The sequence below is a fragment of the Oryctolagus cuniculus genome, chromosome X (assembly GCF_051225735.1).
Source record: "Oryctolagus cuniculus isolate XC-2025 breed Fujian yellow rabbit chromosome X, ASM5122573v1, whole genome shotgun sequence".
Taxonomy (NCBI): Eukaryota; Metazoa; Chordata; class Mammalia; order Lagomorpha; family Leporidae; genus Oryctolagus; species Oryctolagus cuniculus.
Window position 1 is genome coordinate 7,453,584 of NC_142888.1, and position 16,083 is coordinate 7,469,666.

At 42.8% G+C, this 16,083-nt stretch overlaps 1 protein-coding gene across 1 annotated transcript in view; it reads right to left on the bottom strand.

Moving 5' to 3' along the window:
• SMPX (small muscle protein X-linked) overlaps positions 1-16,083 on the bottom strand; it is a 60,571-nt gene that overhangs the window by 20,385 nt on the left and 24,103 nt on the right. The window contains exon 4 of the mRNA XM_008272443.5: positions 14,526-14,674. Coding sequence (XP_008270665.1) covers positions 14,540-14,674 — 135 coding nt within the window. The 3' untranslated portion in view covers positions 14,526-14,539. The remainder of the gene's footprint in view (positions 1-14,525; positions 14,675-16,083) is intronic.

Here is a 16,083-nt window from a genome sequence, read left to right on the forward strand (position 1 = left end):
TTATTAAAAGGAGCTACACCCATTTTCTACAGATGGATTTAAATAGGCCGAATTAATAATTAGTCTTAAAAGTAACTTTGTCTAGAGAGAGGATGATAGATCCCACAATCTTCCACGCTATGTGAAGTTGATATTCATTTCAGAATGAGCTTCAAATTCAATTCTTGCCCTAGTGCTCTCACAGAACTCTTATGTTCTTCACAAGAGAAAATGAACATGGAAGTACTTTGAAATTCTTAAAGTCAAGTGTAAGGGCTCATTCCTGTTATTGCTACCATTAGCCTCTAATTAAAAGATGTGATTTAACTGTTGCCATAAAACTCCAAATAAGCCTGTTTCTTCATTGCCTGGCTTGTGATGCCCCTTTAAGCTGCCACTTCACAAAGTCTCCAGGCTGCCACATTATTTGGCATCTGTGTTTATTATTTGCTGACTACCTGTTTCATTCTTATTGCTAAGTAGCTATCACTTAATTATCAAATTCAGTGATGTCAGAAACTACATTGTGGTAGGACAACAATAATCATACATTGGATATGAATGGAGTATAAACCAGGACAGGATGTCATAGAGAAGATACCCAGGGCACTTCTAGATGTTTAGATCAGCATGGGCCTCCTTTTATTTTCTGGCACAGACTCCAATAGTACATGGTCTATGTATGAGGAGTGTTCAAAAAGTTCATGGAAATGCATATTATAAAAAAAACTATGCATGGATTTTGAAGTTATTCTGCACCAAAATAAACATCTTTTAATTCCATTGTGCACCATCTTTTTGGAGTCCTCTCATATGAGAGAGTGATAAAAAGACAAGTTGCTTTTTTGTGGTCATCAAGCCCATTGAAAATGCCCAGAAAATGGTATATGAAGTCTATTGTTTGACTTTTCCTTGATAGTAGGGAAGTAGCAGCTGGACTCTCCAAGTGCTTCTTAAGAGAAAAATCAGAAATTATGAACCAGGCATATTGGCCAGTTAAAAACTAGGGGTCGGAGGGAGAAGAGGGAAATAACTTGAAGTCTCCAGAGCAAAATGAAAGCACTCCGGTGAAATGGTGATAATTTTGCCGTCTTGAGATGAGGGCTTTGGAAACGGGAGCCGTTGCAGGTTTTGAAAACTGGAACTGCAGTGCCTCCTCCAGGAGAAAGAGGACACTTGCAAGTTTAGAACTCACCAAAGGAACTGGCTCCAGCTTGAAGGCTCTAAGATGGAGAGGATTGAGAAAGTGATCCTCCCGGGAGCTTCACTGAGCTCATCTATTAGTCACAGATAATTAGTGGATTGGAATTTTCGATGAGCTTTTCCCAGTTTCCTTAGGGAGATACACAGTTATTCCTTCGAGAAGATTTTATTTAAAAATTGGCCAACTAGCTCCTGGCCTTGGAAGCAAGGGGCAGAGGGCAGAAGGCATGGGCAGACTGTGGGGCCAGCGAAGGGAATGGGCACTTTCTGGATGCCAGCTGGGGCCAGGTGCCCCGTCTGAGTCACCTCACTGTTTTTAGGGTGCCCTGTCAAGGTTGGCATTATTATCCCTATTAATAGATGTGGCTCAGAGTGCTCAGGAAGTTGCCCAAGGTCACAGAGTTGCTACATGACTTAGCTGGAAGTGGAGACCCAGTGTGTTCCACTCTTCCCAGCACATCTAGCATCCATCGTGTGCTGCCAGGTGGGCACATGTGCTGCAGGAAACCTGTCCCAGCCACTTAGCACCTTGCACAGCCATGGCCAACTCTGCTGTGATCACCCCACTCTTTGCTGCAGAACTCAGGCCCCAGACCCTTCTCAACTGTCAGTAGCTCTACCTGAAAACTGCTGGCCTTGCCTGGAAAGTGGGAGCAGTAAACTGGGAAATAGGAGACAGCGATTTCAGACTGGCACTGACCTTGATTCAGTTGCTCTTGGGACTCAGTTTCTGTCGCTAATAGATGAGGATCCTTAAATTAGGCTCTTTCTGATGGAAATATTCTGTAGTTAATAACAGCAACAGCTGCCACAGTGCTGAGGACTTTCTACGTGCTGAAATTCAGTGTTTCCCCATTTCAGTACTAGAGGCATTTGCTGTGGGGACTCTTCTGGACACTGTAGGATATTCAGCACTATCCCTGGCCCTAGCCCCTAGGTGACAACGGTGCACACCCCGAGGTGTGACGACCACAGATGTCTTTAAACAGTACTAAATGTTCCTTAGGGTGGAAGGCAGAATCACCCGCCTTGAGCTATGTTTCTCCTTTTTCAGATAAAGAAATAGAGGCAGAGTGATCATGCAGATTCGAAGACCTTGGAAATTAGCATAAGCCAGAATATGCAACTGTGCCTGAACCACTTCTCTTCAACGTATTTTCCAGTAGAATACCTCTTTCCCAACATCCTGTCCAGACTCTTCCTTTGTCATCTATATTCAAAGACAGTGCCTTGTCTCATACCTGCTGCCGTGGTTCTTTGCTAACAATCGCCTATCGTGTCCTCACCCAGCTTGTCTGGGATTTCCTTGTGGGACACTGTCTTGTATTTCCTCCTTCTAATGTAGCAGTACCTGGCACAGTAGGTGCAAAGATGTTCACTTAATAAATGAACAGATTGGTTCCAGGGCTCTAATCCTCCCCATCCAAATCCAGTTCATGCCCACTGATTTGTATTATAAAGAAAAAGGTTAATTCAGCCAAGATAAATTCCTACCAGGCCATGTACAAAACGATTAGGAAATGAAAATTAATTGAGTCTGAAAATGGATGCTTGAATACTCAGGATCTAATAAGGCTGCTTGGTAACTTTTCAGGAGTGGATTGTTGGCTCTGGAACTAAAGGACAGCCATTTTGTATCCAAAACTGGGCATCAGACAAGACTGAGGGGGTAGTATGGGTTAAGTGATACATGTCAACTCGTTCAGGATCCAATTGCACCCTCTGTGTCAGGACACGTCTTCTGGGGTGGCAGGAAGTGCCACTGTCCTTCCTACAGAAGGCATCCAATGACTTTCTGGCGATAGGACATGCTTGCTTTCTGTGGTTTTTCCAGCAGTCAAGATGAAGTATTCTGAGCAGCCTTTGTGCCACCTGCCTAGACGAAAGAGACTCCAATCTGTCGACGGCTTAATAGAAATTTCCCTTGGTGAGAAGCCAATTCACTGACCCTGCTTGGGAATACACCAGCCACCCCTTGCCATCTGCATAAAGCCCTAAACCGAGGGTGTGGAATGATCTGTTCGCAGGCAGGGAGCATGACAAGAGACTATGAGTTGAATTTGCAAGTCTTGATTTGCTCCTCGTGATTCCTTCTCAAATGCCACAGCACGTGCGGGGAGTTAAAACGAGCAGCGTTGTCACGATGCAGCCAAGCCTGATTAGACAGCCTGGAATTCACTTCCCCAGTTTTCCGCGTGGGCGGCACACAGCGTGAGAGGGAATGAGAGAAAAGGCGTCATGGCTAGGAGACGGCTGACAAGCCCTTGCTCATCCGGGCAGGGCAGCAAAGGTGGCTCTGCAGAGGCTTGGCGTTTCTCTGCAGCAGGTTTGCCAGCACCAGGCACAGGCCCTGCTGTCTCCAGCACTGCCCCGCTCCCTGCCCCCCCGCCCCCCGCTTCCTTTCCTCGCCTTTCTTTCCATCTCTTTCTCTCATTCTTTCTCAGGTATTTATGAGCATTAGCCTTTCCCTTTTCCCCAGGCCCCTAAAAAGTAAATTATTTATGTTTCCATGCAATATTTTGCTCATTAAACTAAATCAGGGTAAACGCCTCTGTGTGACTCATGTTTGATTTTCCAGTGCCTGGTGCACTCAGCACCACGAGCATCCTCTATGCCTAATAAATGTTGGCTGGCTTAACGAACGGATGAAGAGTGAACAATTGAATGAACAGAGGAACAAGAAAACCATGTCAGAGTTGTGGTTCAGTGTGCCTCTTTGTCGAGGTAACAGTCTCTGCATCCTTTTAGCCTTTGCTTGCTCTAGTCTGACCCAACACAGTGAAATATTTTCAAAGACTACAACTGAGAGGACATTTTTAAAGAATGCAGTGGGTGATGGTGATTAAAAGGACTGGCTATCGAGTATGGCAGATGATGGGTTGTGCCTCACCTCTGCGAAGCGAGCTGGGCAACCTTGGCCAAATTACGTAAACTCTTCTAGCCTTTAGTCCCCCTTAAACAAAATGCACACTGGAGTATGGACCCCATGCAGTCAGCACAAGGAATGAATGGAATAATGTATGAGAAACACAAGATGCTGTGTCAGGCATAACACAAGCATATAAAAAATGGTAATGCTAATGACAATAGAATGATATTGACATCGGTGCTAATTATTGCTAATGCTCAACATTAATATTTCAAAAGACCTGCTGATCTGCTGAAATAACCTATTACTTCCTGACACACTTGAGATGAAAAATTAACCTGCCAAAAGTTGTTGGGCTTGAGGCCTAATAGCATAACTCAGGGGTGATCTATATATATCATATACTGTAACTATGTCTAATTTACCAACTGACAAGAGAATCACTTAAGAGTGCCTCATTCCTAGGCCGGCGCCATGGCTCACTAGGCTAATCCTCCGCCTTGTGGCGCCGGCACCCCAGGTTCTAGTCCCGGTCAGGGCGCTGGATTCTGTCCCGGTTGCCCCTCTTCCAGGCCAGCTCTCTGCTGTGGCCTGGGAGTGCAGTGGAGGATGGCCCAAGTGCTTGGGCCCCACACCCCATGGGAGACCAGGAGAAGCACCTGGCTCCTGCCATCAGATCAGCGCGGTGCCCCGGCCACAGCATGCCGGCCGCAGCGGCCATTGGAGGGTGAACCAACGGCAAAGGAAGACCTCTCTCTCTGTCTCTCTCTCACTGTCCACTCTGCCTGTCAAAAAAAAAAAAAAGTGCCTCATTCCTAAGTCTACAGTTACTGTGAGGAAGTTACAAATCTTGGACAATTAATCGCTATATTCTTTTTTTCATAATGTTTTCATTTCTATAAAATGCCATGCATTGCTTGGAAAGGAAAGCTCGCAGCAAGCTGGACCTCCCATCAACCTTTCAAGCAGATAAAGCAAGATTACTCACTTTCAGCAGTACTGACACAGGGCTGGATCATTCTTTGATGTTGGGGCAGTCCTGGGCTTTATGGAACATCAAACAGAATCCTTGGGCTCTCCCTGAGAGATGCAGCCCACCCCTGCCTCCACTTGTAACAACCTAAACATTGCCAAGCACCTCCTTGGGGGGGAGGGGCAAGATTCATCCTGGCACTGAGAACCACTGAAATACAGTCATGAGTTTCATTATGCTAGGAGCAGGGCAACGACCACTCATAACTGTGATTTGGCCCATGAATAGTTACCCATTGGTAGACAAGGAGATTTGGGTCCTGAGTCACCTCCGCCTAGCACCAAGCTGGCTGCAGGTGTTCTCCATCGCTCTCAAGTCTACACCCTTAGAAGCTCGGTCACCAATCCTCTGTTTTCATAGAAACCATCCAAGTTGCTTCTGTGTGTTTGCTACCAAGAGGCCCTTAAAGCACCTGCCACAATCGACTCAAAGACTCCTTGCGTTCACCCTCAAGAGTCCTTTACACCCACACAGGCTATAGCCAGGGCCTAGAACAAGAGCACTGCCAGACAGGAAAACAAATGAACAAAACCTTGATGCGGTTCAGAACCACTGCAGAACTTGTCTTTATCCTACCCGAGTGAAGAGCAGAAGAAAAGAGCAACACAAATCAACAGAAACATTGTGGCACTCAAGAGTGAAAAATCTCAGCATAAAACCATTTCCTTCAGATAAAGTGAATAGAGCTTCTGTAATTGGGTCAAAGCAGGGAGCACTTCAAAATTGAGGACAAAAAATTTCCAGCAAACCACAGAGAAGACATTTGGAGATTTTTTTTAAGTTTAGTACCATGTAAAATAATAAATCAGTCCTAAATCTTCTGGCAGAGGGAAAAGGTTATGAAATCGTGATAAGTCAAAGACAATGAGAAATAAATCCTCTTAATTCTGAAGGCTGCAAAGCCACATGAAAAAAAATCTAACAGAATTTAAGGTGGAAAAGCAAAATACAAAACTGCACATGTGCTACGAATGGTGCTACTGAAGAAACAAAATATAAGGAGAACCAGTTCCCATTTACTAGCTATTTCCCCATCCCAGTTGCTATGCCGGATGTATTCTATAAATACATTTCCCTAATCCTTTACAACTACCCTATGAAGGAGGAATCATTTTCTGTTTTTTCTGAGTAGGAAAATAGAGACATAGAGCCCAAAGGTGCTAAGGTGGAAGGAAATAGGACCAATTCTTCATTACCTCTAAAAAACATATTGTTAGCAACTTAATTGTATTGCATCCCATATGCAAACCCAAAGACCAGAACGGGAGATAGAAAAGTGAGCATTATGCTAAAATGGCAATTTTCTGTGCAATTATTTTTTATTTCCCAGCTTCTATTACATTGTAATACTGTTTAAACAGATAAATTTTTTAAACTTATTTTGCCTTACCATTTGAAAGGGATGATATTTCCATTTTACCCATCAATTTAATAAGTTTACCTAAGATGATAAAAGGCATTTTCCCAAATATGGAGTTGATAATACTGTTATCATTGATTTGCTATTGATGCAAGGTCTTTTTCTTTTTTAATATAGGTATTTACAACTATAATCTTCCCTCCAAGCACTGCTTTGCTTTATTCTACAAACTTGGGTACACTGTATTTTTGTTTTCATTTCTCTCAAATTATTTTCTAATTTCCCTTGTATAATTCTTTTTCCTTGACTCATTGGTTATTTAGGAATGTATTGTTTAATCTCCACATATTTGTTACATATTGCCCCTACTCCCTTCTGTTATTGATTTCTATTCATTCCATTATGGTCACAGAACATATTTTGCATGATTTCACCCCTTTTAAACGTATTGAAACTTTGTATTCTGGCCTAACATAGAGTCTGTCCTGTACAATGTTCTATGTGCTCTTTCTTTTTACAGTTTACTATTGATTTTTTTATTTTTTAAAATGTTGACCGAGTTATTCGGATGGTACAAAAAGAGCCAAAAGAATATTAATGAGATGAGTCTGTCTCAAAGGAAATCACCATGATTAATTTAATGTATTATCTTTAGAGAAATCTCATGTATGTCCACACAGGCTTATTTTTTACCACAGTTGTTTGTGAGACAGAGAGCTCCCCATTTGCTGCTTCACTCCTCAGATGTCTACCATGGCCACAGCTGGGCCAGGGCCGAAGTGGGAAGCCAAGAACTCAATCCAGGTTGCCCACGTAGGTGGCAGGGACCTACTCACTTGAGCTATCACCATGGTCTCCTAGAGTCTGCATTAGTAGGAAGCTGAAGCTGGAATTGGAAGCTGGAGGACAGTATCAAACCTAGGCACTCTGACATAGGACATGAACATCTTAACCAGTTTTTTTTTTTTTTTAACCATTTAGGCCAACACCCACCTCCACAATTGGTTTTATTCTACCTATGTATGTCTCACACAAGCTTCTATTTTTCAGATATATCTTGGAGATTTTTTATTACTAAGGAGAGCAGCAACATTGTTCTGTAATGGTTCCTGTTTCTTCCATGTGCTCTTGAAAAGAATGTGTAATCTTGTTGGGTAGAGTGTTCTATCTATATCAGTTAGATCTAGCTGGTTTATAGAGCTGATCAAGTTTCCTGTATTCTTCTTGATCTTCTGTCTGGTTGTTCTAGCCATAATTCAAAGTGGGATATTGAAATCCTTAATTAGTATTATTAGATGATCTATTTCTCCCTTCAGTTCTGTCAATTTTTGCTTGATATATTTTGGGGGTCTGTTAGGTGCTAACTGCACTTTCTATCAAGTGTCTGGGTGCATCAATTTGCCCTCCTGCCAACACTCTCAACATTAGCCCTTGAATCAGAAGGAATGGTGGTGATGCATAATGTTTAACATTTGAGAGTAATGAGCACCGTGTGTTCTCTTCTATCAGAGATGACAACTCTCTGGATGACTGGTTGGTAAATATGTCTTATCTGGACATAGATGTTCTTTGAAAATGAAGCCAGGAATTTCTTGAAAATTAGGTTTTCTTCTGCTTTTACACATTTTTCTCCCTTTTTGAGAATATGAGCCAAACTTGACATTTTCCCTCAATTTTAAAGTTTCCCAGGAGAACATGAAACTATGCTTAATGAATTAAAATCAAATTTCTGAACCTATTACTGATTGTGGTCAGTGATGCTACTTTCAGTCCTTGCAAAAGAAGGTAGTCTTGTCTTCAATGGTACTCTCCCTAAGAGTGCAAGCATTTGGGACATCTCCATCTTAGGGGATACCAGACTTGCTGTGATCAGGGTGCTGGTAAAAGCCTCCGGACATGCTTTGTGTACCCAACATGTATCAGATGTGTCACAGCTTTTAAGGAGCGGTATCGCAGCACGATGAAGAAGATATATGCAGGAAAAGCAACACATTGCAATTTGGCAAGCATTGTGACAACACAAACAGAAGATGCTAAAAGAGGGGCAGAGCACTGGAGGAAAAGGGCTGCTATAGACGGAAGGTTTGTGCCCCCCTACCCACCCAGATTCATATGCTGAAGCCCTAACCTTCAATGTGATAGTATTATAAAGTAGGGCCTTTGAGAAGTAATCAGGTTTAACTGAGGTTATGACAGAGGGGTCCTCATGTTGGGATTAATGCCCTTGTAAGAAGAAGAGACATAAGATCATTTTCTCTCTACCATGTGAAAAGCCAGGAGGAGGGCGCTCCGCCAGAACCTGACTATGCAGGCACCCTGATCTCAGATACTCAGCCTCCAGAACTGTGAGAAATAAATGCATGTTGTTTTAGCCAACCAGACCATGGTATTTTTTTATAGCAGCCCAAACAGACAAAGAAAAAGGCATACCTCCCCTAACAGAGCATAATAATGATTCTTTTCAAATCTATAAAATCCAAAATCGAGGCGGCACTTGTGGTGCTGTAGGTTAACCCGCTGCTGGTTAGTGTTCTGACTGCTCCACTTCATATCAAGCTCTCTGCTAATGGCCTGAGAAAGCAGCTAAGGATGGTCCAAGTGCTTGGGCCCCCTGCATCCATGTAGGAGACCTGAAAGGAGCTCCAGGCTCCTAGGTTCTGATCGGCCCAGCTTCGGCTATTGTAGCCATTTGGGGAGTGAACCAGTGGGTGGAAGACCGCCTTCTCTCTGTCTGTAACTCTGCCTCTCAAATAAATAAATAAATAAATCTTTAAAAAAATAAAATCCATACTCGGGACTGGCTAGCCAATGTGGTGTATTGGATAGAGAATAACCTAATATTATGGGGCTGCATATGAGTACAAGGGAGTTGTAGGTCACTCCAACCAACTCACTTTTATTTATTGACCTTTGGCAATGTTGATCTAAAAAGACTTGATGACACAAAAATGCAAGGGCTTCCCTAGGTTCTTAATGGCACATGGGAATTAATTTCATAGGTTTTCACTAGTATGTATGACTGAAAGCTATGAAGAATTTATTAAGGATCACTACAATTTCGCATTTTCCTGAGATAGTTTTTTCCCCAGAGCTCCATCAGTCTCATGGCTTTCTTTGCTGCTATCTTGATGTTCATTAGCATAACTGTAGAAGGATTCTAAGGCTTTACTTCATTAATCCTTTCTTGTAATTACTACATTTTTTTACCACTTTGATATTCATTTGATTCCTCTCCAATTCTTTTTTTTTTTACTTTTTTTTTTTTGACAGGCAGAGTTAGACAGTGAGAGACAGAGAGAGAGAGACAGAGAGAAAGGTCTTCCTTCCATTGTTTCACCCCCCAAATGGCCGCTACGGCTGGCGCACTGCACCGATCTGAAGCCAGGAGCCAGGTGCTTCCTCCTGGTCTCCCATGTGGGTGCAGGGCCCAAGGACCTGGTCCATCCTCCACTGCACTCCCGGGCCACAGCAGAGAGCTGGACTGGAAGAGGAGCAACCGGGACAGAACCGGTGCCCCAACCAGGACTAGAATCTGGGGTGCCAGCGCCACAGGCCAATTCCTCTCCAGTTCTTTGATATCAATGAATTATTTTACTACTGAAAAAGATGAAATGGTGTGGACAGGTTGTAGAGTTTCATTTTGCTCTGCCCCAGAAGTTTTACCCTACTGTCTGGTTTCAACAGGCTGGGGCCATTTCCTATGTCCAGAGACTATCTCTGAACCTCTGTTTAAGTCATTCTATCCTATTGTGTCTTAGAAATTGTCCCTGGGGCTGGCATTGTGGGATACCAGTAAAGCCACCCATACAGATGCTGGTTTGTGTCCCAGCTACTCTACTTCTGATCCAGCTCCCTGCTAATGGCCTAGGAAAGGGCCAGCAGATGGCCCAAGTGCTTGGGCCTCTATACCCATGTCAGCCTGGCTCAGCCCTGGATGGTGCAGCCATCTGGGGAGTGAACCACCAAATGGAAGAGCCCTCTCCATATCTCTCCTTTTCTCTCTGTGTGTAACTCTGACTTTCAAATATGTAAATAAATCTTTTGAAAGTTAGAGTTACACAGAGAGAGGAGAGGCTGGTTCACTCCCCAATTGGTTGCAACAGCCGGAGCTGCACCAATCCAAAGCCAGGAGCCAGGAGCTTTTTCCAGGCCTCCCACATGGGTGCAGGGGCCCAAGGACTTGGGCCATCTTCTACTGCTTTCCCAGGCCATAGCAGAGAGCTGGTTTGGAAGTGGAGCAGCCAGGTCTCAAACCGGTGCCCATATGGGATACCGGGCTTCAGGCTAGGGTGTTAACTTGCTGTGCCACAGCGCCAGCCTCTAAACAAATAAATCTTTAAAAAAAATTGTCCCTGACCCCAATTCATTGCAAATTCTCCCTCTCATTATGTGATAACATTGATCATGTCTACTTGTTAGTAGTTCATAAACAATCATAGGATAGCTTCTGTTACTAAGCTGCTATTTCATTCTTGAATTGTTATATTCCTTTTGAAGCAGTTTCCCTCATGACTTAGTGTACCGTGAACAGGGACCACGTTTTGTATCTGTACATCTTAGTACAGAAAGAAAAAAGTGCCCATGATACAGAAACTGGTCACAAAGTTTCCTTAATGAGCACCCATGGACTGGTGTGAAGGACAGGGGAAACAGAAATAACCAGAGTCTATTTAGACACCAGCCCTGAGCAGTTCTCCAGGCTCCCTAGACTTTTGTTCTTGAAGGCTGAGGGGTATCTGCTGTAGCTATGAGCAGAGAAGCTGAGAGTGGCCTCTGGTGGTAGGCCTGTGAGAGTCTTGAAGTATCAAGCCTTTTTACTGTAATGTAAATTTTAAATGTTATCCTGCCATCGGATCAGCGCGGTGCGGCGGCCATTGGAGGGTGAACCAACGGCAAAAGGAAGACCTTTCTTTCTGTCTCTCTCTCTCTCACTGTCCACTCTACCTGTCAAAAAAAAAAAAAAAGGAAAAAAAGAAAGAAAAGTAGAAGGAAGGAGGGAGGGGAATATCATTATGTTCTTAGACTTGTATCTACAAATCATATTGAAGCTGTTAAAAATCAATTAAAATAAAAATTAAAAAATAATGATGCAAACAAGCCTGGATGGGGGCCTCAACTGAACACTATCGTGTCTCTTGGTTCTGACTTGGTATTTACTATCTCTTTGTTGCCTGCTCTGGTTCCTGATTGGGCCCAAATCCCAAGTCTTTTTCCATAAGCCATTATTCATTATTGCTAATAAGCCAGCAATTGGCCATTCTGATTCTTCTTCATTAATATTTTTAATAGATTTCTATGAACAATGCTAGCCATGACACAGGGCATGAAAAAAATCTGAAATCCCATTTAAATGGAGTTAGTGATCTTGGATGGAAGGAGATGCTGCCTGTCTTAAATGTATATAGTATGTTAATAGTTAGAATGTGGACTTTGTATCTCATAGTTTTCACAGTGATGGACATTATTGACATAATGGAATTATTCACTCAGTCTTAAAGCCAATGATCTGTTTGATCAAATAATTGGACAATACAGGGTGAGGGAGGGTGACAAAGTGGTGGCCCAAGAAGGAAGAAATCAATCTAAGCAGTGAGGAGTTAAGTGATGACTAGTCTAAGGTATTTTTGCTTATGAGTCCAGTGACTCAGTCAATGTGAAAAATGCTCTCCCTCTAACTACAGACCATGACCATGGAAGTCTTGGCATCTCAAACATATTTGCAAGGGAATAGATGAGTTAAAAGCAAACCAGCTTGCCAACTCTCCTGTAAGAAATAAAGATCATTCCTTGGCTTAAAACAATGACTGTACTCATAATTCAGATCAATTACTCTGATCACTTCGATTTTCACATGCCTGTAAGAATAAGAACAAGTGGGCCTTTCTAAGTGGTTTTTCCTTGGAATTTGTTTAGGAGAGAGGAATCGTTAAAGTCTTTTCTTTGAACTTGAAGTAGAAAACTGTTCTGAATGCCCTGGTAGGTTTTCAGTATTTGTTCAGTTGATATTGTTTTCTGTTCCTTGTAAGCAGACATCCAAGTCTAGTAAATCAACCTCACTGCCCAGTAACACTGCAAGGTCCTCTCTGAGCTCATTTTAAAACAGCATTCCTTTGACTCTTCAAAACCAAATTGTTCTCGAACTGGAACTGGGATTAAATTTAGGTCAAGAAGGATTTCATAAAAAGCAAGAACCTTTAAAGTTTGCATTAAAAATTCATGTATCTAACTGAATAGCTTTTGGTTGGGTGATGATAATAAATATCACCAAAATATCCATTTCCCTTCTCTAGGGTTTCTCACAAGGAAGTTCTGTTCATGCAAGCATTTTGAAAGATTTCATCCCAACTTGCAACACAAGCAGGACTGAGCATGACATTTGGTCATCAATTTGTTTCATTTCATCATAAACAATAACAAGTGTGTGTAGCCACGTGTCAGATCAGTTCCCACTCGTGTCACTTCATCCCCTTCCAGATTTCTTGGAGTCATTCTAAGGTCATCGAATCCACTGTGTTTTGTTTATACCCCTTTGTTCTTTTATGTAATTCTGCTGAAAACACCAGATAATGTTCTTTTAACTCAAAATGGCTTCTCTCTTTTTCTAGGCTGTAAAGAGATCTTTTTGGCAGAACTAACTCGCAAATATCCTAGTATGTCCATGTAAGCATGACACAAATCACATTGCCGCAACACATTGGATTATCTCACAGAGCATTCTGTTCTTCATTCTGTCTGCAGGAGAAGACACAGCAGGGCCCCATCTGCCCCACCGCTCACCTCTGCCATTTCCATGGTCAGAAGATTTCAGCCCAATGCCCACAGGGAGTGTGTGTCCATCTGTGATGTGTGGTGGGGGAGTTGAAGCAGTATAACAAGTAAGTGACAGCACTAATTTTGAAGTCATACCTCTTTTTAGGATCCATGATAAGTGGGAAAAATCAGTCTAAGACTCATTTCTAGAATGAGGGAAATAATTGGATATCATGAGGCTTTAAAGAAATAATTGATATAATGCTGTTTACACAGATCTGGCAAGTAATAAGTGATTCATAAATGTTTCTACTGTTCGGCATGAAGATACTCAGTTCATAGTGGTTGAATAAACAGGTAAGTAGATGTATGAATGAATGAATGAATGAATGATGAACCAAATAAAAATCTGTCTCATGTTGTCAGGATCGATTACTCTCCTTTAGACAAACTTCTGCTTAAGAAATGGAATACACTGCTTAAAATTGTACATATGAAATGCATGAAGTTTGTATTCCTTAAATAAAAGGTTTGTTCAGGGAAAAAAAAGAAATGGAGTACACTGTGCGTGGTGGGCTTTAGTAAGGTTGGATAAAGTGTACATTTGCTCCCAGAGTTTCACAGGAGAAAGAGTGATAACTTGAGCCAATTCCACACTCCCCCTGCTGGCATCAGTTCTGTATCAGTCCACAGGAACCAGGTCTGCAGATGGATTGTGGGCTGAGGCCTCACCAAGGGATGAGGGTTGAATGGATCCAATGAAAATGAAAATAAGGTCACCAGCCCTGCCTGCAGTGCCTTTTCGGGTGGCATGAATAGTTTTGTGCCTACCCTTATCCCCTCCACAGCCAGTCACTACAGGGTCCTCCTGCTCTGCCTTACACACAGCTGGGTTACTTGTCTCAAGGCTTGAACTCCTAGGTATCTGCCCCTTTACACTTCCACATCCTTGCTGCAATGACCCTCTAACTCAAAAAAAGCTCATCACTTGTTGGGGTATCTGGGCAGGGAAATTAAGGCATGGGATAAAGGGAGGCTCTCTGGACCCCAAGATCAAAAGCTCCTAAAGGCTATTTCCCAGGCTTCTTTCCTCTTCCAACATCATCCTTCCTTACCTAAGAGTGATCAGAAAAGGAATGGTAAGAAAATGTCCTGGATTTGCTGTCTGACTGCTTACAGAATAAGAGAGGCCTCAAAACACGGCTTTTTCAGAAAACTGCACCAGAACTGCTAGTTGAAATTGACAACCCTGGTACTCGGCAAATGCTTCTGGAATACTAGCCTCCTTCTATGGAAGGATTTTTGAGACAAAGAAAATATTTTTCACTCACCTTTTTTATTCCAACTACTGTTCAGCTTTGGGAACATATTTCAGTTCACTTTTAATATTCTGGATCTCCGATAAGTTGACCGCAGGTCCTGGAAGTTTCTTTCCTCCTGGAATTGGCTTCTTCTCCTCATCTGAGGCAGGAGGAGCGCCCTGAAAAAAAAGGAGAAAAAAACTCACACCAAAAAAGATATTTTATCTTTTTGGATCATGAGTGTAAACCAGAAAAAAAAAAATAAAGCAAGAACAATGTCAGAGCGTGATCCTAGCAGAGCAACTTTCTCTTACATTGTTGAGACAGCCTCAGAGCTTCAGTAAGATCCCCTGAAGGATGTAGAGGAATGTGGAATAAAAACAAGGAATTTTTATGTGAATTAGAAAATACTAGAGGGGCTGGCGCTGTGGCACAGTGGGTTGATCCTCTGCCTGTGGTGCCAGCATCCCATTTGGGTGCCGGTTCTAGTCCCGGCTGCTCTTCTTCTCATCCAGCTCTCTGCTATGGCCTGGGAAAGCAGTACAAGATGGCCCAAGTCCTTGGGCCCCTGCACCCATGTGGGAGACCCAGAAGAAGCTCCTGGCTCCTGGCTTCGGATTGGGCAGCTCTGACCACTGTGGCCATCTGGGGAGTGAACCAGTAGATGGAGACCTCTCTCTCTCTCTCTCTCTCTCTCTCTCTCTCTCTGTAACTGTGCCTTTCAGATAAATAAATAATTCTTAAAAAAATAGTAGAGCATTGTTCAACATAACATGACTAATAAAAATTACCACCAGCAAGAAGGATTTGTGCTTCCAAGAGAAGTAACTTATAAGATCAAATTCAGTTTGCTCTCACATGATCCTAACATGCTTGACAGCAGAAATTTGTAGAATATTGGTGCATTAGCTTTTACAATGATTTAGTTTACAAGTTTCACTTTTGTTTGGGATGCAGTAGCTGCCAGCCCTCGTTCCAGTAGCATCTCTGGGAAGCATAAGCAAACTAAAATGGACAAAAGCTAAACCCGTTTGAATATGGGTAGGATAGAGAGAGTGACAGGAGCCCCAGCTCTCCCCTGCTGCTTTGGAATATATTTTAAATTTCCTGTGATTGAATGCTGTTAGGTCTCTGTCACAGCTTTAGGGCGGGACATTGCCTGGTCCAGAGGTGCACATGAGTGTTGACTACTATTTAAATGATTACTTCTGAGAATGCACCATCGTGACAAACCTATGCCTGTGTGTACATACATAAAACACACCTGTAATAGTAATTATAAAACAGGATCCATTGCTGTGTGTGATTTGAACTCGTGACTACAGAAGAAAGTTGCTCGTTAGTCCATTCTTCCTATTTGCAGGGAGGCAGGGGAGAGTATGTATTTTCTGCAGCTCTAGAAAGGAATATTTGATCACTGTGGCACCCATGAGCAGGCGTCTCGGGTCAGTTTACTGCTGGTAAGATAACTCAATGATAGCCTCAGCTGCTTGGCCCTGAAATCTGACCATCACCTGAGGTCATGCTTCCCACGGCTGCCTGTAGCCAATGACTGAGTGCGACCAGAATCCTAATGCAGGCCGACTGC